The 21783-nt window shown below is 41.4% G+C and overlaps 1 protein-coding gene across 2 annotated transcripts in view; it reads left to right on the forward strand.

Moving 5' to 3' along the window:
- Nucleotides 1-21783, forward strand: part of NEDD9 (neural precursor cell expressed, developmentally down-regulated 9) — a 176694-nt gene that overhangs the window by 25866 nt on the left and 129045 nt on the right. Inside the window, exon 1 of one of the 2 annotated variants that reach the window (XM_019743000.2) lies at nucleotides 3285-3600. The exons of the other annotated variant lie outside the window; for it this stretch is intronic. Coding sequence (XP_019598559.2) covers nucleotides 3594-3600 — 7 coding nt within the window. The 5' untranslated portion in view covers nucleotides 3285-3593. Of the gene's footprint in view, nucleotides 1-3284; nucleotides 3601-21783 lie in introns of those variants that run through there. 2 annotated transcript variants of the gene reach the window in all.

Genomic DNA, 21783 nt, shown 5'->3' on the forward strand with positions numbered 1-21783 from the left:
GTAAGTTACTTTATTGCTTAGTGGATCACACTGTATGGTCCAGACTAGTTCCTGAGGAACTGCAAACTTCTCAGCTTAGAAGGTTGGATAAGACTTTAAATTTGTACATCATCATTATGTCTTTTGAACCTAGAGATACTCTGAGCCAGATAGGTTGGGGATTTTTATTGCAGGTTTGCAAAGAAAGAAACTGAGTCTCAGAGGGAAGTGACTTGCCCAAAGCTGCAGGTCATAAAGATGGAAAGAAGTGGCCGGCCATCCGTATCTTTGTCCTCTCAATGTGCCTCTTCACGCTGCACCTCCTGGCCCTGCTCTTTTGGTGGAGAGGTGGGCATCCTGAGTTGAAGCTGGGAAGTGGAGGGACAGATGCAGTAGGATCTGGGCAGAGCAGACTGGGTAAGCTATGCCCTGGATGCCTCCTAGCCCAGATGGGGATCCATAAAGGGCGAGGGGAAGGGGTTGTCAGGGCATGGAAGCGCAATTGTGAGGAGGGGAGCAAGAAAGACTGGCTGACACTTCACCACTCAGTGTTGGGCTGGTCCTAGCTCAGCAGCTCTGGCAAAGCTCACAAATATGGGCTCCCACTGAGAAAAGAGGTTTTCACACCTTCCCCACATGGGGTTCAAGATCTGAGATCCTGCTGCGCATAAACTCAAGACTGCTGCCTGTAGCAGCTACTGGTTGAGTGATCAAAGCAAGTCAAGGAGGCTTGAAAAGCTGAGGGGCAGCTGCTCAGTCAGCAGCCAGCTCAGATCCGCTGCACCACACCAGTGTTCTAGTGCTCCCCAACCCAGCTCCTCCCCCCCAAGGAGTGTCCAGGCTCGCCTCAAGTAGAAACTATGGAGATAAGTCAAAGAGAGCCAAGCCCTCTCTGCCTGCAAATTCTAGTGTGTGTGTCATAATGAGATTAATTCTACCCAGTAAACAGAAGAGACTTTGAACTCACCTGGGGGTCTCTGAGCCTTGTATGACCACACAAGAAAATTGAAACACAGGTATTTGCTTCCTTAATAAAGAGCTTTGCTCTTTTAAGTGGGTCTTTAACAGCTAACATTGGTCTCCATCATTCTTTTGTCTTTAAGGACTGTCCCCATCTTATATGAAATAGTAGGGCTAGGAGAATCTGCTGAGAGTGTACCTAGTGCTGAAAAAATCCCTTCTATGTAACATAAAAGCTTTGACTACTATAGCATTGGGCATGTTTATTCATTCAGTGAGCATTTATTGACCACTTTCTGTATGCCAGAAACTGTCCTCAGTGCTAGAGAAGATGGACAAGGTTGCTTTCTCACCGAGCATATATTCTAATAACAAATAAGCCAAATAAATAAATAAATAAATAAATAGATACATTAGATCATGCCAGAGAATGGTAGGTGTCGTAAAGAAGCTAGAAGTGGGGCTGGCCCTGTGGCTCAGGCAGTTAAGAGCTCCATGCTCCTAACTCAGAAGGCTGCCGGTTGGATTCCCACATGGGCCAGTGGGCTCTCAACCACAGGGTTGCTGGTTCAATTCCTCGAGTCCGGCAAGGGATGGTGGACTCCGCCCCCTGCAACTAAGATTGAACACGGTACCTTGAGCTGAGCTGCCGCTGAGCTGCCGGATGGCTCAGTTGGTTGGAGCTTTAGATAGAAGTCATAACCCTGGAGGTCTGGTGTCAGAACCTTTGGGCAAAAAAAGCAGACGCAAAAGTTGTGTTTGAGGAACAGTAAGAGGCCAGTGGGCCTGTGTGTTGAGAGTGAGTAAGGTGTCTGTTATGTCAGTTGAGGTGACTTTTGGATCCTACCCAAGGGTGGGACTGGTTGCTCGGTGAACCAGCCATGTGTTTAGAAGTTTGGAACTTTCAGTTCCACCCCCAATCTCCAAGGAGGGGAGAGGGGCTGGAGGTTGATCAATTGCCAATGGCCAATGACTTAGTCAATCATAATTATGTAATGAAGCCTTCATAAAAACCCAGGAGGACAGCTTGTTGGTATTTTTTCCCAGAGTTTCTAGGCTAGTGAACACGTGAAGGTTCACAGAAAGTGGCCTGCCTGGACAGGGCATAGACGCTCTGAACCCTTTCCCCATGCTTTGCTCTGTGCATCTCTTCCATCTAGCTGTTCCTGAGTTATATTCTTTTACGATAAACCAGTGATCTAGTAAGTAAAATGTTTCTCTGAGTTCTGTGAGCAGCTCTAACAAATTAATCAAACCTGAAAAGGGGGTCATGGAAACCTCTGATTTATAGTCAGTCAGTAAGAGGTACAGGTGGCAACCTGAACTTAAAATTTGCATTCTGAGTCATTCTGAGTTGGAGGGGGTCGTTACAGCCTCCAATGTATAGACATTCAATCAGAAGCCCAGGTAACAACTTGGGTTTGCAGCCGGCATCTGGAGTTTGTGTGTGCATGGGTCGTCTTGTAGGACTGATTGAATCCTTAACTTGTGGAACCTAATGCTACCTCTGGGTAGAGAGCATAACAATTGAGTTAAGTTCCTGGACAACTTGCTGGCATCCAAGAATTGCTTGTTGGTGTGGGGGAAACCCCTCACACTGGAATTGGGTCTAGGAACCCCTTTTTACTAAGCTTTACCTGGCGATAAAGCATGACATTCTGTGGCTGATAGCAGGGGAAGAGGCAGGTCCTTGCTCCACATACAGAGCTAGAGTTGGCAGGAGGAGTCTTGTTAAGGTGTTCGCATTCAGCGCGTGCGCGCACACACACACACTCACACACACCCACTCACACGTATCACACACACATACACACACCACACACACTCACACACACCCACTCACACGTATCACACACACATACACACACCACACACACTCCACACACCCACTCACACACACCACACACACATACACACACCACACATGCACACACCACACACATACACTCACACACACCACACGCACATACACACACACTCACACACGCACACACACACTCACACACACACCACACACATACACACACCACACACACACTCACACATGCACACACCACACACATACACACACCACATATACACACTCACACACACACCACACACACACATACACACACCACATACACACACACTCACACACTTGCTATCTTGGTGCTTGCTTCTCCATCTCATCCACTGCTGTCCTGCAACAAGATAACATCCACAAATAACTTGAAACCCTGAAATTCCGTCACATGGTCCAAAACAACATATTGTTGAAATAAGTCAAAAATGTCATGGTGTCCTGTTACTCAAGTTTTCTTGGCTTGGGCTTAAAACACAAATCGCCTCATCTTCTCTGTCTCTCACTCCCCACCCCCAGCACCACCCTGTTAAATCTTAAATATTCCCTCAAGTCGATTTCTTTTCCCTCTTCCTTCTCTCAGAAACTTCTTTATTTTCACTTTCACCCACCTCCCCATCCTACCTCACCCTGGTCCCTCTTTCCAGGCCCCCTTGCCTGTCACGCTATTCCAGACAAGAACACATTTTTACAAGAACATCTTTCTTTTTTGATATCTTCTCTTCCACAAGAATGCCCCCACATTCCTTTCCTGTCCACTGAAGCAGCTGACTCCTGGCATTTATAATCCTGACATTCAGAAGAACACGGAATGAGAAGTAAGTGCTCTCCTGTCTTCCCCCACTGGAGCCCCAATCCCCAGTTTCCTTGAATACTGACTCTAATGGGAGGAGGGGGGGCCGCATGGGGGGAAGGAGAGGGATGATAGAGAAGGAAGTTGTCTTTTGATGATGAGAATAAACAAAGTAGGAGATAAGTTACTTGTTTTCTAAACTTTGGAGCTGGAGAGGCTGATGTTCCTGTTGGGTTGGGGGATGGTGGTGCAGTATTGGCCAACACCCAGGAGCAATTTCCACAGAAGGCAGTCCCATGCTGGAATGTGTGCTATGCGATCTAAGTGCAGCAGAAATCAGAGACTGGAGTTTGCCTTGGAGGAGGTGCCATGAGGTCACACACTTCAGAGTCATGCGGATGGCTCTGTATGTTGGGATCTTATTTTATTTTATCAACTATGACCTGGAATAAACATACCCTTACCTGAAATTTGAAGTCCAGTTTGCTCTTTTTCTCTGGAAGGGTATAACACTTAGAACAGGAGCATAATGCTGTTAGGCTTTTGTCCACACTCCCTTCCAAACTCTCCCCTACCTCGAATGAGCCCTCTCTCTTCAAGGTAAATATCTTCACTAGAGTGGACCGTTCAGTAGGGTGGACCAGGTGGATTTTTCTCAATGGTCTGAAATTTGATACTAAATGAGGCACCATCCTCTTAAGAAATAGGCCACATTCATATTCTAATAATTATGTTCACCTCAAGCACCCTTTTGTAGTCAGAGATGTGGCAGGCCCAGGTGTTCTGAGATCACTACACTTTGTAGAGTTTGCACTCACTAATTCCTGAAGGAACCAAAGAGGTGGTAGGTCTCAGGATGATGGATAGCAGCCCACCTACCCATCTCTTGCCAACTACAACCCTACTTCCCTCCCCCTTATTCTCCTAACTTCCTAATTACACCTCTATCTCTAGTGGGTAAAGTACAGAAAAATATCTCAGGTTATATTCATCCACAGTTTATCTGAAAACCTAGGCAAGTTATCTCACATGGCATGCCCTCTCTATGCACGTGTATTTTATCTATGTATAATAATCTTTTATTCCTCAGGCTTAATGACTTTTAACTTTGAGTGAGACTAAAATCTGATGTCTTCAGTTTGACAACATATTAGGGGGTGTTATTTACGGCTGTATACTCAATCTCCATTTGATAACATATAGTAAAAGAAGTCAGTGCATTCACTCATTTATTTATCTGTTCATTCATTCATGTAACATTTACTGAGCATGTATTATGTGCCAAGAACTGTTCTTGATACTGTTCACAACAATGAAAGAAATGGACAAAAATTCTTGCCCACATTCTAGAAGGAAAGATAAAACAAGATAAGTAAAAAATATGGTGCTTTAGAGAAAGTGATATGTACTAGAGAGAAAATTAAAGATAGAAAGTATTGGGTGTAGTTTTAAATAGGGGGAAAACCTCAATGAGAAGGTAACTTACAATTTTTTTAACCTACCTTATTAACATTATCTGCTGTAAAGTTCACACACTTTAAGTGTTTAAATTAACATTTGACTAATGTATATACCCACTACTCTAATCAAGCTATGGAAATTTCCATCTTTCCCAAAACTTCCCCCTTACTCTTTTATAGTCAATCTCCAACCCCCACCCTAAGATACCACGGATATTACTTATATCATTTAGATTCGTTTTTCTTCTTTTAGAATGTCATATACATGGAATCATATAGCACAAAGTCTTTTGTATGTGGCTTCTTTCGGTCAGCTAAATCCATTTTATTGCATTTACCAATAATTATTGTTTTATTACTGAGTAATAGTCCATTGTATAAATATAACACAATTTGTTTATTTGATTATCTATTATTTCTGCTACACTTCATTCTTTCTGTAGTCTCCATTTGGTATTATTTCCCTTTGAATGGAAGATATACATTAGCATTTCTTGTAGTTCAGGTCTGCTGGTGATGAATTTTCTCAGATTTTGTTTACCTGAGAATGTCTTTATTTCACTTTCATTTTTAAAAAATATTTTTGTTCAATATAGAATTTTTCTTGAACAGGATGTTTCATCCAACACTCAAAAAATATTGTTTCATGATCTTCTATCTATCTATTGTTTCTGATGAAAAATTAGCAATAATTCTGAACTTTGTTCCCTGTATGTAATGTGCCTTTTTTCTCTGGCTGCTTTCAAGATTTTCTCTTTATTGTTTAGTGTTCAGTAGTTCAACTATGATATATTTATGCAGGGTTTTCTTTATCTTTATTCTTGAGCTTCTTGGATTTAAGTCATTTTACAAAAAAATGGGAAAGTTCTTGGCCACTGTTTCTTCACACATTTTTTTTTTTTTTCTGTTCTTACGCTTTCCTCTTTCTGGGATACCAACCACACATGTGTTGGACTGTTTGACACTGTTTCACAGGTCCCTGACCCTGTGTTCATTTTACCTTAATATTTTTTCTCTTTGATAGTTTTCATTGATCTTTTTCCAACTACACTTATTCTTTCTTCTACTATCTTCACCCTGTGAGCCCCTCCAGTGAATGATTCACTGAAGGCATTGCACAATTCTAGAATTTCCATGCAGTTCTATTTATGATTTCTATTTCCCTGCTAGCATTCCTGATTTATTCACTCAGTAGTGCCTTTTTTAAAATTAGTGAACATATTCTTTATTTTTTGAATATGTATTGTAAAACAACCATGTTTTAAGGTCTTTTTCTTCTAAGGTCAACATTTGGTCCATCATAGATTCAGTTTCTTTTGACTGCTTTTATTTTTTCCTCTGGATTGCACAAGTTTGTTTGTTTGTGTTCTTCCACTTCCAGTGATTTACAATTGACTTTTGGACATTGTGAATTTTACGTTGTACAGACTCTAGGTCAGCCCTGTTTAATAGGCCTTCCTGCATTGAGGCAAATGTTCTGTGTCTGCACCATGCAATAGGGTAGTGGCTATTAAATACCTGAATGTGACTGAGGAACTGAATTTTAAATTTTGCTTAATTTTTGTTAATTTAAATACTTACATATTTAAGTATTACGGTCATAACTCCTCAACCTCTATTATATTTGTTTCGATCTCAATCCCATAGCAGCTGATTCTTGGTAAGTCTTGAACTGCTTTTCCATGCATATGTACAGTCCAGCCCTCACCCATGTATTCATGGAGGAGCACCCCACACATATACACAGATTTCTGGGGCTTTATTCCTGCACAAAGTCTAGTCTCTTCAGTTGCTCTGTACTCTGATCCCCGCCTCTTCACCTCAGCAGAATTACAAAATCTGATCTCCAGGCAGAGAGCTGGATTACTGTGGGGCTCACCTCATGCTCCCTTCTGCCAGGTATTGCATTCTTGTGCTATTTTTCTCCATTGCCTGAACACTATCTTAACCTCACACATCTTGCCCAGCTTCCCAATTAGTTACAGGGGATGAGCTAGTCTGAAACGAGTTACTCTGTCGTGATCAACAACCTAAGAAGTTTCCTTTTAAGAAACAATCTGGAAAAGATGAGGAATATCTGGAGGAAGAGAGATCCAGAGAAAAGGGAATATCAGTGGAAAGGGCTGTGAGGCCGACGCATGCCTGATGTGTTAGTGGACAAGCAAGGAGGCAACATGTTTGGAGGATGGTGGGCAAAGGAGAGAGAGTAGGAAATGAGGTCAAAGAAGTGATAGGCGTAGAAAAAGATCTTGTTTAGTGTTGGGGGCCATTATAAGAATTCTGGCTTTTATGCTAGTGAGATAGGAAGCCATTGCAAAGTTTTGGGCCAAGAACTGACTTGAGTTATAACAGGATCACCACATCTATTGAGAATAGACCTCTAGGACAAAAGCAAGGGAACCAGGACAAGAGCAGGGAGCTGAATTAGAAGACCATTGAAATAACATATTGACTAAACTTCTGGGAGATAATCAGTTGGACTTTGAAGAATGAATGACACACAGATACTCCGAGAAGGAAGGGGATTTATATTGTGCAAATGTGCTGCCTGACCTATTTGAAAGTCATGACCCAATGAGGATGGTGTTGCAGGCAAACATGGCTTCTGAAGATCCCCTGAATATGTGGCCATGGCTCATCTTTAAAGAGCTCCTTGGATTCAATGTGAGAAATAATGCGTTAGATTGTCTCCTTAAGCTCACGTTCAGAATCAACCATATAAAGCACAATGCAGCTATAGTACAGCTGAATGACTTCATGAACTTATTTTTGGAAATTAGATGGTAAATGCATGCACAGTCTTGTTGAACCAGAAGCATTTCCCAATTGCCTCTGAGAGTTTAGGGAGGGTTCAAGAAATGCAAGCAGAAGAGAACTCAGGTGTGTCCTGAAATCCCAGCACAGTAGCATTTGGGAAGTGATGATGGTCCATGGACAACAGGAAGGCAATGGATACACTATTCAAAGGTTTTGATTAACGCATGTGGTCTCACATTTCATCTGGCCCAACATGTATCCAATTGATCATTTATAGCATAGCCCCTGGCATGAGAAAAACTTGATGAAATAGGATCTAGAGAGCCAGGATGGGCCAGTCCCACATCAAACATAGGCTGCTCTGCTTTGAAGACACCTATATAAAACATGAATGAGGAAAGCCAACTTTTCATAGAGTTTAAAACACATCTAATGACTCTGGTGGCAAAGAGAGTAACCATCTCTTTAATGGGGGTAAAAGCAGCTAATAATGTATTAAGAATAGGTAGAAAATACCCATCAAAGAAATAGTATGTAATCTTCAAAAAGAATAAGGCATGTTTGTGTATTCTAATCGAGAATTATCTTCAACATCTATAATTAAATCATCAAGTCCATGTGTGTATAGCATTTAATTATTTATGTAAAAACTCAAATATACATATGCATGTACATAAAAGAGATTGCCTCTGAGGAGGGAAACTGGGCAGCAGGGACACAGAGTAAGCAGGAAACTTATTTTTCAGTCTATCTTTTTGTCTGTTGAATTTAGTTTTATATGCACTTAGGTTGTTTTTCTCAGCTGGAAAAAATCTAAAAAGTACAGGAGAAAAGAAAATACATGTATAATATAATTTCCTCTCATTTGTAAAAGGAGCCGTAGCCATGCCAGATGCTACCTATCAAAGTGACAATTCAACAGGGGAGCTTTAGGATACAGTGCTTCTTTCTGATATTTCGCTAAAGAATCCCTGAGTGTGTTAATTTGTTAGGACTGCTGTAACCAAGTATCGCACACTGAGTGGCTTAACAACAGAAATTTATGATCTCACAGTTCTGGAGGCTTAAAGTCTGAGATCAAAGTGTCAACAGGGTTAGTTCCCTCCGAAATTTCTGAGGAAGAATCTGTGTTTCTCTCCTAACTGCTGTTGTTTGCTGGTAATTCTTGGCTTGTACCGTGTTTCCCAGAAAATAAGACCTAACCAGAAAATAAGCCCTAGCATGATTTTTCAGGATGACATCCCCTGAACATAAACCCTAATACATCTTTTGGAGCAAAACTTAATATAAGACCTGGGCTTATTTTAGGGGGAAATAAGCATCACTCCAATCTCTGCCTTCATCTTCACATGGCATTCTCTCTCTCTCTCCCTCCAAATTTCCCCCTTTTATAAGAATGTCATATTGGATTAATCATAATGGATTAGGGGGCCCACCCTAATGACCTCATTTTAACTTAACTAATTACATCTGTAACAATCCTATTTCCAGATAAAATCACATTCTGAGACACTGGGGCTTAAGATTTCAACATATGAATTTAGAGGGGGCACAGTTCAACTCATAACAGCAAGTAACACTTCACTTTTCCAGAACTACATTGCTTACTGAGGTGAAGTATTTTGCAGTGAGTCTATAAGGCACAGCTAATGACACAGCTAATTTGGGGCATCTTCTCATGTCCCAAATGTGAAAAGTGGATAAATGCTGGCATGATTGGATACCTTACAATTTCTGAGTGCATTACCATCTTCTGAGGAGACAGCCGAAACTTGGAAGTAAGAATGGCAGCTTCTATAGTTAGAGCAATAATTCAATGAAAGTAAACTCAGATTCCCTCTCCTCCCTTCCCGCCGTCCATGCCAGCTCAGGGTATATTCACCCAATAATATCTATTAAACACCTACTAGTGCCTGGGAGCTGAGCACAGAGTTGGACAGAACACCCACTTGCCCTTTAGGTGGAGAAAAGACACGTGTGACATAATAATTTATGTTGATGTGGTAAATGCTAATATAGAGATATGAGCAAGGCGGAAGAGAAAACTCCAACTCTGCCTAGAGATGCTGAGGAAGGCTTCCTGTGAGGTGACAGAAGAGCTGACTCTTAAAAGTTGAATCAGAGAGCAAATGGGTAGGTGATGGCAGGAGGGGGTGAGAATGGGGAGAAAGGAGTCCCAGGGGATACCAAGTTCAGAAAGCAGAGACACAAACAGTCTTCTGGTGACTCAGGATGGAGCAGAGAAGTTGGAGTTGAACCTTAGGTGCAAATGAGATCCTGAAGTGTTTTAGCCTTCAACCTGGGATTTAGGACTCCCCTATCCTACAGGAAACCCTGGAGGATTTAGGGGAGCCACTTAGTCAGATTTCCTATTCAGGAAGTCCTTTATGAGAAAGAATGAATTAGGTGAGGAGAGATTAAAGAGAAGGTGACATGCAAGGATATTTCTGTAAATGAGAAAAAAAGGAACAATAAACTATGGTTGTGGTGACAGGAATAGCCAACATATGGAATACTTACTTGTTTCCCCCATTTGCATGCATTCATTTCATTTTCTTAGAATTCTGTATTTCTTAGATTATAAAAGTTAATGTATTCTCACTGTAAAAAATTTGGGAAAACATGTGAATGTTTATGGAATAAAATTAAAATGACCCTTAATTCCACCCCAGGAGTAAGCATTATTTATTTCTGTGTGTATCCTATTACCTACCGTGTTTCCCCGAAAATAAGATCTACTCATACCATCAACTCTAATGCGTCTTTTGGAGCAAAAATTAATATAAGACCCGGTCTTATTTTTCTATAGTATAAGACTGGGTATGATATGGTATGATATGATATAATATAATATAATATAATATAATATAATATAATATAATATAATATAATATAATACAGGGGTGTCCAAACTGCGGCCCGCGGGCCAACTGCAGCCTGCGATCCATTGTTTGCCCAAAGCAAACTCCAAAAATATATTTAGTTTACTTAAATAAACCAGGTGAGGCAATACGTACTTCACCTGGAGTGAGTGGCCCAGCTGTTTGTGTATTTTACCACATATGGCCCTTAGTGAAAACCGTTGAAAAAAGTTTGGACACCCCTGATATAATATAATATAATATAATATAATATAATATAATATAATATAATATAATATAATATAATATAATAATACAATACATAAGACCGGGTCTTATATTAATTTTTTCTCCAAAAGATGCATTAGAGTGGATGATCCAGCTAGGTCTCATTTTCGGGGAAACACGGTAGGTTCTTTTCAAGATCATAGATGTATATATGCAGTAATTCGCTCAAACTATTTTGTAACCTTCCTTGTCCACTGTGTGTATCGTATCTCCCTATTCCAATAAGTAACTTTATACAACTTGATTTTTAATTGATGTGCCATATTTGTTTAGCCAACTTAAGGGGCAGATTTGGAAACTGTTAAGGAATTATAAATAGCAGCAGGAGACAATTGACCATCCGAGGACATGTAAGGGAAAGGAAGAAAACCGGGCAACCCCAACTTTTGAGCTTAAGCCTTTCTCCCTGCAGTTGTGTTCTTGTTTAGGCCTGAACTGGAGGGAACTGGAGGGCACATTATAAAAAAAGGATTCGTGAATACGAGTTCTATTCACTCTCAACAATGGTGAAAATAATCACTGCTCAGGGCATGCAGACACAGCCCCATGTTCAGAAACTGCCGGAGCATTCATTAAAGTGGATAAAATGGCCTGCAATGAAATCCTCAAAGGATGTGGAAGATAAAGCAAATGCACTTCTAAACACAGCTGCAGGCTGCCCAGATCCCAGCCGCACCTAATGAGCTATCTCAGGGAGAAGCCAGAAGAGACAGCCTTGTCTGCCAGCAGGGAAAGCCTCTCCAGGCTGTGTGGCCCCGGCCGCCTCTGCATCTGTCACTCACCTGAGGTCTTCCCCACATCCTGGGAGGGGATGTTTGTGCTCGCGCTCCTGTGGTCTTTCCACAAGGAGAGGAAGAAGAGAAGTGGCTCTTTCCTTCCAAGAGAGGCATCAGTACCCGTGAGGCGCAACATGTCCAATTGTGGTGGATTATACAGCTTATTCATTTCTGAAAAATGAAATGGGAGGTATTGGGAAATAAACAGACTAATTAATCAGGTACTTCATGTAGGTTCAGTTTGGTTTCCATTGTCTAATGCAACTCCTACACTTCTGAGCTTCTTTAGAAAAGGTTTCTGGTTGAAATACAACTTGTGTCTTTTGATGGATTGGGACCTGAGAGATGTTCCCTCTTTAACCTCATGGGTGGAACATAATATATTTCAGTCACTTTCTTTTTCTTCATGGCCAAGCCTCGGAACAAAATATGATCACTTGTACCTTGAAATAGACTTTCAAAAGGAAAACTCTTTCTTCTTTCCTTCCTTCCTTATTTCATTCATTTCTTCCTTTTTCTTTTCTGAAGCGTATGGATGGTTTCTATCCTTACTTTGTCTTTTCATTTTCCTTGAGGGAAGCAATGTGTTCAGAATATAGCTTTAACTATATAAGGGGACTACTGACTGCTCTTTTAGCATGTATTCTGCCCAAAAGAAAATACAGGATGTGCCTATGTTGAAAAGCTCTTCATCGTTTACTGTTCCTTAAAACTCATCTACGTATTCTGTTACTAAGCACATATTGACCTGCGACTACCTTTGTGCCTGGTGTTATGCTAGACGTTGGGAAAGCAGGGGTGACTGCAACATAGCACCCAGGCCGGCCGTGGTTTCAAGGATCTCACAGTTGAATAGGAGCTCATTTCAATAGGACGTGATGTGTGCTATAATGAAGTTAAATGCAGTACAAAGGAGGGTCTAATTCAAGGGTCGTCATGGTTGGTTTCACAAAGAAGATGCATATGATTCTGAGGGAACAGCAAGGGGGTGGAGTTATAAGGGAACATGGAACATTTGGAGAATTTTAAGGATTTTAAGGAGGAGAATAATGTGGTCAAATTCACACTCAGTAAAGCATTCCTTGAGCCAACATTCACCCACCACTACATATGAGTGTCGTATTATTAAGCTAAAGCTGAGAGTCTGAATGGAAACCTTACCCTGGAAGGTTTATAATGGAAACATGAAGGTAACTCAGGTCTTACAACCCTGGGTAGAAAAAAGACCAAGGACATTTCATAGATCTTAATTGCCTTACTTTTTCTCTGAGAGGAAAACAGACATAAAAAGGACCCTCACGTGGTGCTCACTGTTACAAACACTTTTTTTTTTTTTTTTTAATCTTACATCTTTCATCCTAAATGTTCATGAAAGACATGTCGCTTCTGGTTCAATCTTGGGCCAATGACAAAGCTTTTCATGTTTGTTGACCCAATAATCAGCCATTGCACTCTAAGACTTAGTCGGGATTAGTTTAAAAACAGCTATTACTGTGTTTGAATGACAGCCCCTATAGCTGGGCTTGCGACTGCCACTTCTACCCAGGAAGGTACTGCATTTCTCAGCCTGTTTCAGCACTAACACATAAAAGCTGCTTGTCTCAAATATGGGTAAATTGCAAACTCAGTTATGAGGTTTCACAAAAGCAGCCATATGAAATAAACCCAAGGACTCGTGGCAAGACTGGTCCAGTGTTCCACTTCGGAGAATGGCACAATGGTCATTATAGGAAAGAGATGGAGCACCTCTCTATGCTTATCCCAGGAGATTCACTTTAAACACTCTAGTTTCCTCTAGTGGAGAATTAATTTTGGAACTGCCATTGTACATGTGAGCATCGTTGGAGCTCTTCGTTTCTGCAGCCTTTGGTAAAAGGCTCTTAAATCACCTCCCTTCCCCACTATCCCTGCTACCACACTGTGTTAGGAGATTGACAGAATGAATGTTTGTGGCCCCTTCCATTTGTATTTTGAAGCTTAATCCCTAGTGTGATGGTGTTTAGAGGTGGTGTCTTTGGGAAGTCATTAGGTCATGAGGGTGGAGCCGTCGTGAATGGGATTAGTGCTCCTATAAAAGAAACCCCAGAGAGCTTTCTCGTCCCTTTGGCCATGTGAGGACACAGTGAGATGTCTGTGAACCAGGAAGAGGGCTTTCACCAGACACCAAATTTGCTGATGGCTTGATACTGGACTTCCCAGTCTCCAGAACAGTGAGAAATGTTTGTTGATTATAAGCCTATTATAAGCCTATGATATTTTTGTTATAGCAACCCAAACAGACTAAGACAAAAATTGCTAAAGTGGGATGCTGCTGTAACAAACACCTGAAAATGTAGAACCTATGGAACTCGGGGATGGGTGGAAACTGGAAGAGTTTTGAGGTGCATGATAGAAAAAGCCTAAATTGCCACGAATGGATCCTTAATTCTGATGAGAGCTCAGAAAGAAAGAGAATTATAGAGAAAGCTGCAAACTTCTTAGAGAACACCTAGGTAATCTTGAACAGAATGATGGTAGAAACGTGGCCTGTAAAAGCCAGGATGATAAGGTTCCAGGTAGAAATGAGGAACATGTTACTGGAAACTGGAAGAACAGCCATCCTGGTTATAAATTGGTAAAGAGCTCGGCTGAATTGTTTTGTGTTCTAGTGTTTTGTGGAAGGTAGTACTAGTGAGTGATGAAATTGGATATTTAGATGACGCTATTTCTAAGCGAAGTGTTGAAGGTGCAGCTTGGCTCTTCATGACTGCTTATAGTAAAATTCAAGAAGAGAGGAAAACTTAAAGATGGAAGTGGTAAGCAGAAAAGAAGTAGAACCTCTCAGATTCACAAATGGAAAGGAATTGGCCTCACAATGAATCATACCTTGAGTCTTACCCATATCTGATTTAGACGACATTTAGATGAGACTTGGACTTGACATTTTTGAGTTGCTGCTGGCATGAGTGAAGACTTTGAGGGCTATTGTGATTAAATGAAGGCATTTTTTATTCCAAAAGAATGTGAATTTTGGGGGGGCAGGGGCAGAATTCTATAGACTGAATGTTTATGACCCCCAAATTTTATATATTGAAACCTGACCCCTAATGTGATGGTACTGGGAGTTTGTTAGGTCATGATGGTATAGCCCTCATGAATGGGATTAGTGTTCTTTTAAAATAGACCCCAGAGAGCTCTCTTGTCCCTTCCTCCATGTGAGAACACAGCAAGAAATCGTCTATGAACCAGAAAGTGGGCCCTCATCAGACATCAAGTCTGCTGGCACCTTGATGTTGTACTTTCCAAACTCCAGAACTGTGAGAAATAAATTTATGTTGTTTATAAGCACCCAGTGTATGGTAATTTTGTTGTAGTAACTTAAATCGACTAAGAGAAATATTAGGTTGGTGCAAAAGTAATTGCGGGTTTTGCAATTATTTTAAATCGCAATTACTTTTGCACCAACATAATACCTCTTTTCACTCTCCTAAGTTTACCTACTTTCCCCTCCACACCTCTCTCACCCCTGCCATGGTCAGTCAAACTAGCGATTTGTGGACAAGTCAATGCTCATAACTATCTAGTCTCAGCCATACATTTCTCTCAACTCGTGTCTCTCTGGGCAGATAAATTCTCATCTTTCAGCTCTTTTTATACCATAGTTCTCCCATCTCTGTCATAATTTTGGTGAATTTTCTCTTTTGGTTCAATCTCCATTGTTCCCCATGAGACTCACTGAAATTGTTGCCACCAGGACTTCAGTATAAGCCCTACAGAACACACAGGAAGTGTTTGGTTTAGTTATTTTCCTTTCCCCATCTCTACAAATATTGGTGGAGGTAGCTTACCAAGTCAAATGCATGATTGCCTTCTCCAGAAATCTTTACAATAAAGTATGCAATATTCCATATATGAAAATTTGTACAATAAACTAGTTATTCAATGGGCTATGTAGAAAACAGGCCCTAAAACAGTGCTAGATTAACAAGGAGGCACTTAACTTGTTTAAGGCACCAGCAGAAATCAGAACAATATGGCTTTGATGGACTTATCCAGAATTTTATAATCAGATTAAAGGGAAAAAACGTTTTGTGTCTTGTGATTTAGTATTGCTTTTACTGAGCTTACCCATGGGAGGGGGCACCATACTATTTCAGTGCTGGGAGACTTGGCTGAAGAGTTAAAGGCAGGTAGAGTAGGAGCAGGAAATAGGCTCACCTTTGTATTACACTCTGTCTTTTCTCTCTTCCATTGACTCTAGTTTTCACAGAACACGTGTCTGAGTTAGAATTGTGAATATTTGGCTTCTGTTCTCAGCAGAGTTTATATGATTAAAGTAAACACAGGTTGCCTTGTTACCTCCAGCCCATGTCTCCACCTCCTCCATTTTACTCCAGGTGCCTCCCCCAAACCCTCTGTTCAATCTCATGCTGTCCCCTCCTTCACTTCAGGGCCCGCAGTAGTGCTCTCTGCTCCTGTCAAAACATCTTTCAGATCCATTAGTCATATTAATATTAGTTCTTTATGAGTTAAAAGTCATCTCCCTCCTGGGGTAATGTCATATCAACGAGTCAAAGTCTGACTGAAATTTTTATTATAAACCAGTGGAGAAGATAACTGACTTTCGGTGTTTCTAAGCTCCCATTATATAGACCTGCACTGCATGGGACGATTACAATGTAATTAATTAAAGTGAGATAAAATTAAAATTCACTTCCTCAGTCACAGTGGCCACATTTCAAGTGCTAAATAACCACATGTCTCTTGTGGTTAACATACTGGACAGCACAGATATTGAACTATTATCACAGAAATTTCCATCGGACAATGCAAGTTTAGACGACCCCTTTCTTGGCCTACTCAGAGGCAGTCTACCCCTTGCCCTAATGCAGAGTTTCTCAACCTTAGCACTACTGACATTTTGGACTAGATCCTTCTTTGTTGAAGAGGCTGTCCTGTGCATTGTAGGATATTAAGAAGCATCTCTGGCCTGTATCCCCTACATGCTAGTAACACTCCCCCACCCCGAGGTGTAACCGTCAAACACATCTCTAGACATTGCCAAATGTCCCCTAGGAGACAAAACTGCCCCCAGTTGAGAACCACTAAATGAAATCTGGCTGACACTTTGGGGGTCAGAGAGGACCTCTGTAAGCATGCTAATGAGCAAGATGGGTTCAGGGAGTTGTGAGCTCTTAGAGGGTGGGGACTCGGCAGGGGGCAGGCCATACACCTTTCAAGTGCTCTTGGAACGTAATTTCAGAGTGACATTTATAGCGAAGAAAGATATTCTTCCCTGGTCTTAAAACTTCCCTTGATGCTAAATCGTCATGTGTGTTGAAGCCCAAAAGAATGGCAGGGAGGGCTGTAAATCTACAGGAAGGCAGAGAAAAGGCCCAAAGGACAGATTGTGGGGTGAGTCAATTTATTCCAGCAAAGGTGAACGGGGTTGCCCCTGGCTTCACTCTGAGATTTCCAGCCTGGTGTGCTAAGCCCTCTGTTCCCAAAGTGGCCATTTATGCACTACATGGCCATTACTGCTTTATCAGCAGCTTGTCAGCTGTAAATTCTAATCCCAGGCCGCATCTCTGTTCCCAAGACCAAAGTCATAAAGATGTTTGCCCTTGTACAGGTCTTTGACATGTGCGAGGCCATATTTGTGTATTTGTCTTAGGGCCCTCTTGGGAGCGTAACACTTCTCTCTGACCCAGGCAAGGCTTTATGTGGCATGTATTCCTCCCGCCTGTGATGGCATGCTCATACCTGCAATGGAATTCTGAAGCAAGACGTTGGAGCTTAAATCCAAAGATGGGAGGACTTAAAAGTCTTAAGCAAGTGAAATTGAATTCTGAAATATTTATGGCCACAGCCTCCTTTGTGAGTTGTTGGTGACCTTTTTCTTTTTAGGGGGCATCTTATAGAGAGGGGGCTCTTGGCCTGCTCCCCCGGGGGCCACTAACTCACAGCAGAGTTGAATGGACCATTGCATGGGAAGCCCAGTGAACCATTTATTCACCACACACTTCTAGCTGAAATGAATGGAACTGAACCCAGAAGTCCACGTTTACCCTAGAAGGCAACGCAGAGACCAGGGACTGCATGTTGGCTGCATACTTGCATTTTAGATTTAGCTCAAGTTGTTTTTCTGTTTTGAGGGGTGATGTCAATCATTTCATAAGTAAATGAAGACAATGATTCAGCAATTGTCAACACTGAGAGAAAAGAGAAACCACTGCACAAAAGTATTAGGTTGGTGCAAAAGTAATTGAGGTTTAAAAGGTTAAAAATTGCAAAAACTGCAATTACTTTTGCACAAACCTAATACTTCATATACTTTAACTTGGGGTAGGGATGACTTGCATAGTATAGTCTAGGGTGACCGCTGTCTTTCCTTTTATCCAGAGGCTACCACAATTAACCTGTTTCATGTCGAAGCTCTGCCCAATAGTCTGGCACCACAGGAAGTTGTCCAGTATGATTTGAACCTTCTTATAGGGTACAAATAATTCTTTACATGTAAGAATTAAAAGCTCAATCTTTTATTTAGTATTTCCTGGTGGGGATGTTTTCACATTTGGGGTGAAATGACTTCATTATGGCAATGTCTCCAGCTCATAGCAGGGCATTTAGCATCCCCAGTTTCTGGGCACACAATGCCAGTGGTGTCTACCTTCAGTCACTGTCACAACGAACCATCCCCTAACACATGCATTTCCCAGCACCACTTGGTGGGTAGCACTGTCCCCACTGAGTACAATGTAAGTTTACTGCTCTAGAAATTCAAATGTTGGCACTACCTATGGGAGCATTTAGGTAGCAGACTTGTGCTTTATTGATTTTGCCAGCTGATTCTGCAGACCTCAGATCTGACCGCCACTGTGATAGATCTGTGGAGAGGTTTTGACTCCCCCGTTTCTTCCCCTAGAGTGAGGTAGTGTGTGTAGAAGAGAAAAGAATGACTGGCTACACAGCCATTCCATTCCTGCCCCCTGTTAATCTCCTAATACTGTGAATACCCTCTAAGAATCCTTCCATGTATTGAACAACCTGCCTTAAGGTGGGAGGAAATTTGCCCCAAAGCAAAGCAGTCTCTTTTCCCTCAGGGAACTTTGTCCAAGATGCCCTCAGATGAAAGGATCTCCTCCCGATCTAACATCCTCAAACAGATCCTCTCCCCAGACCCATGTTCATGGCCAGCAGCTTAAGACGCTAAGCTGGCCCTCTTTCGTTTTCTATCTTCTCTCTTTGCCTATAGCTTATAGAGTGAAGCACTAACGTTATTATCAAGTGGTCAGAGGAAGTTAGAACTGGAGATGAGCTAATAGATCATCCAACCAAATGGTTTTCAACCAACCTATAGTCGTAGTTGTCTGTTGGTTGTGAAGATACTGGAGGAGAGCCACAAGCTCTTACCAGTTTCAAAAATAATATCAGAACTCTTCGATTTACTTTAAATAAGACTCATAGGTACATTAAAATATCAAGATGTTTTCCCCTTTAGCCTAAAACTGCATTGACATGGTATACCATCTTTCCCCAAAAATCAGACCTAGCCAGACAATCAGCTGTAATGCGTCTTTTGGTGCAAAAATTAATATAAGACTATATTATATTATATTATATTATATTATATTATATTATATTATATTGTATTGTATTTATTATATAGACCCAGTCTTATAGTTAAATAAGACTGGGTCTTATATTAATTTTTGCTCCAAAAGACGCATTAGAGCTGATTGTCTGGCTAGGTCTTATTTTCAGGGAAACACAGTAGTAACTGATTATTTCATGCTGACCAAAAAAAAAAGTCCTGATTGACAGAACTGCTCATCATATATGACTCAAAATTACTCGACGTGATCATCTTGCAAACATAGAGATTGTGGGGAGAAATTAGAAAGGTCCTTCATGGGGAAAAAGCTGTGGAAACTGCAGCCCAACTGTCTCTTTCCTGAAAAGAAATTGAGGCTCAAGAGATATTACGTGACTTACTGACGATTAGACAGCTAGTTAGTAACCTAGAACTATAGTGACTCTGCTATACCGATATTGTCCCATTTGTGCCTGCTTTCCCAGCATAATTCTCAACAGTAACCCCTCTCACTCTCAAAAGAATCCCAATTTGGACAATACATTATACTGTCACCTACCTAAAACCCCAGTCTCCTACCCATCAATTCATCACTTTTCCCACTACACAATGTGCCTTTGTGTGTGTGTGTGTATGTGTGTGTGTATGTTTCTCAAAACTTTTCCTATCTGATTCCAGTTTTTATGTTTTCACAACTTAGTCATTCTCAAAGTTTGGATTGCTATAAATGACAACTCCAAGTCCAGACTGCCGAACAGTTGGGGCCTTTGGTTACTCAGTGGACAAAGAAGCAGCACACCCCAGGAGCAGGATCAATTGGGCCCCAGGCAGGCCCACTGCCTTCACTAAGTCTTAGACAGCCCCCCCGCCCCCCCCCACACACACACACATTCTCAGTGACAAAGGCTGGAGGGGTGGGGGAGGGGTGGGGAAGCTGGTGAATTTTTGTGATTTTTTTCTTTTTTCTTTTAATGAATCCACGCTGTGTTGAAAAGAAATACACCGCCCGGCAGGCTATGAAAGTCCAGTGTGTCCAGATGACTCAAGTGTGGTGTTCATTTTCTTTGGTAATACTTTGAAATCCTTTGTGAACAATAAAAGTTAAGTATAAGCAAGAGAGTGTTTCTCATAACAAACTAAAATCCCTTTTTCTTGTCTGCCCCACGGGGCCAAAAATACCAGTGTCTTTAATTGGCGTATCAGTACCACCCTCAAGAATTTCTCATATGCCGTAAACATGCAACGTAATTTTGGTAGAGTCCCACAGCAAGCTGTAATCATGATCTGGGAGGAGCTGGGTCCTGCAGCTCTGCTGGGTTTCTTTATTGCTTTTAACCTGCACCAGAACTAAATACCTGTGTAACAAGACCTTCTGATAACAAAGCTCAACAAACTTGGGAGAAACTGGTTAAAGTGATAATTGATTCCATATCGAGCTGGGAGATAAAATGGCTTCTCTCATAAGAAACTTTGCTAAACTATTTAATTAGAAGGCTTTTGTACAGACAAGTCTGTCTGTCTAATGAGCACTTTTCCTGACAGCCTTGAAAATACCTATTCAACGACTTCATTTATTCCATCATGAACAGCACAGGCTACTGCGCTAGCAAACCTGGGTTTGACTCTATTCTACTCTTTGGGAGCTGTGTGATCTCAGGCCAGTTACGTAATCATCCTTGGCCTCAGTTTCCCCAATTGTAAAATTGAGGATACCAGTCCCCACTTCATAGATACTTGGTCGCTGTGAAGAGGGAAGAAAATAATGCATGGACTTAGCGTGGTACCCGGCTCATACCAGCTGCCATTACTGTTATTATGTGCCAAGTGTTGCACAAGGCTGTAGGGCTTCAAAAATAATTAAGATAAATACTCTGACTTGAAGTCCTTATAGTCTAAGGGAGGTGGCGAATATATGCATAAATACTTACATGGGGATATTATGTGGCATGGGAAAGAGACTATTGGCATTTGAGTCGAGGTTTGAAGCATGGATAAAAATTCTCCAGGCAGGGAAAGTGAAAAGGCATTCCAAGATTGCTCAGATTAAGTTACCATGTACCTTGATGAGTGGAAAAAGATGGTATGACTTTTGTTTTGGTTCTAGTCCAGTTCTTACAGAACGGATTATGACTAATTTAACAAGGTAGAACAAAGCCTGATATTTGTAAGATTTATTTTCCTTTCTCTTACCAAAGCAAGCATCAGGTAAACAGAGCACATTGTCCTGAGGTCCGAGCCATCTAGTGTTCACTCACTGAGGACTTGGCCTAAATCTGCCCAGAGCATCAGTTGGCGGTAGAGTGGCCCATGATGGATCCTCTCTCCAAATCCAAAGTGCTCTCCAAATTCCCTTTGACCTGCATGGAAAGATTTTTGCATCCAAAGTTGCAGCATAAACCTGAAAACCCAACATTTATAGGAGACTCCCTTGGGAATGTCTGTAGTGTTGGCTTTCCTATCCCACAACCTGATCGCCATCTGCATTGATACCTC

This window comes from Rhinolophus sinicus, linkage group LG06, assembly GCF_036562045.2.
Source record: "Rhinolophus sinicus isolate RSC01 linkage group LG06, ASM3656204v1, whole genome shotgun sequence".
NCBI lineage: Eukaryota > Metazoa > Chordata > Mammalia > Chiroptera > Rhinolophidae > Rhinolophus > Rhinolophus sinicus.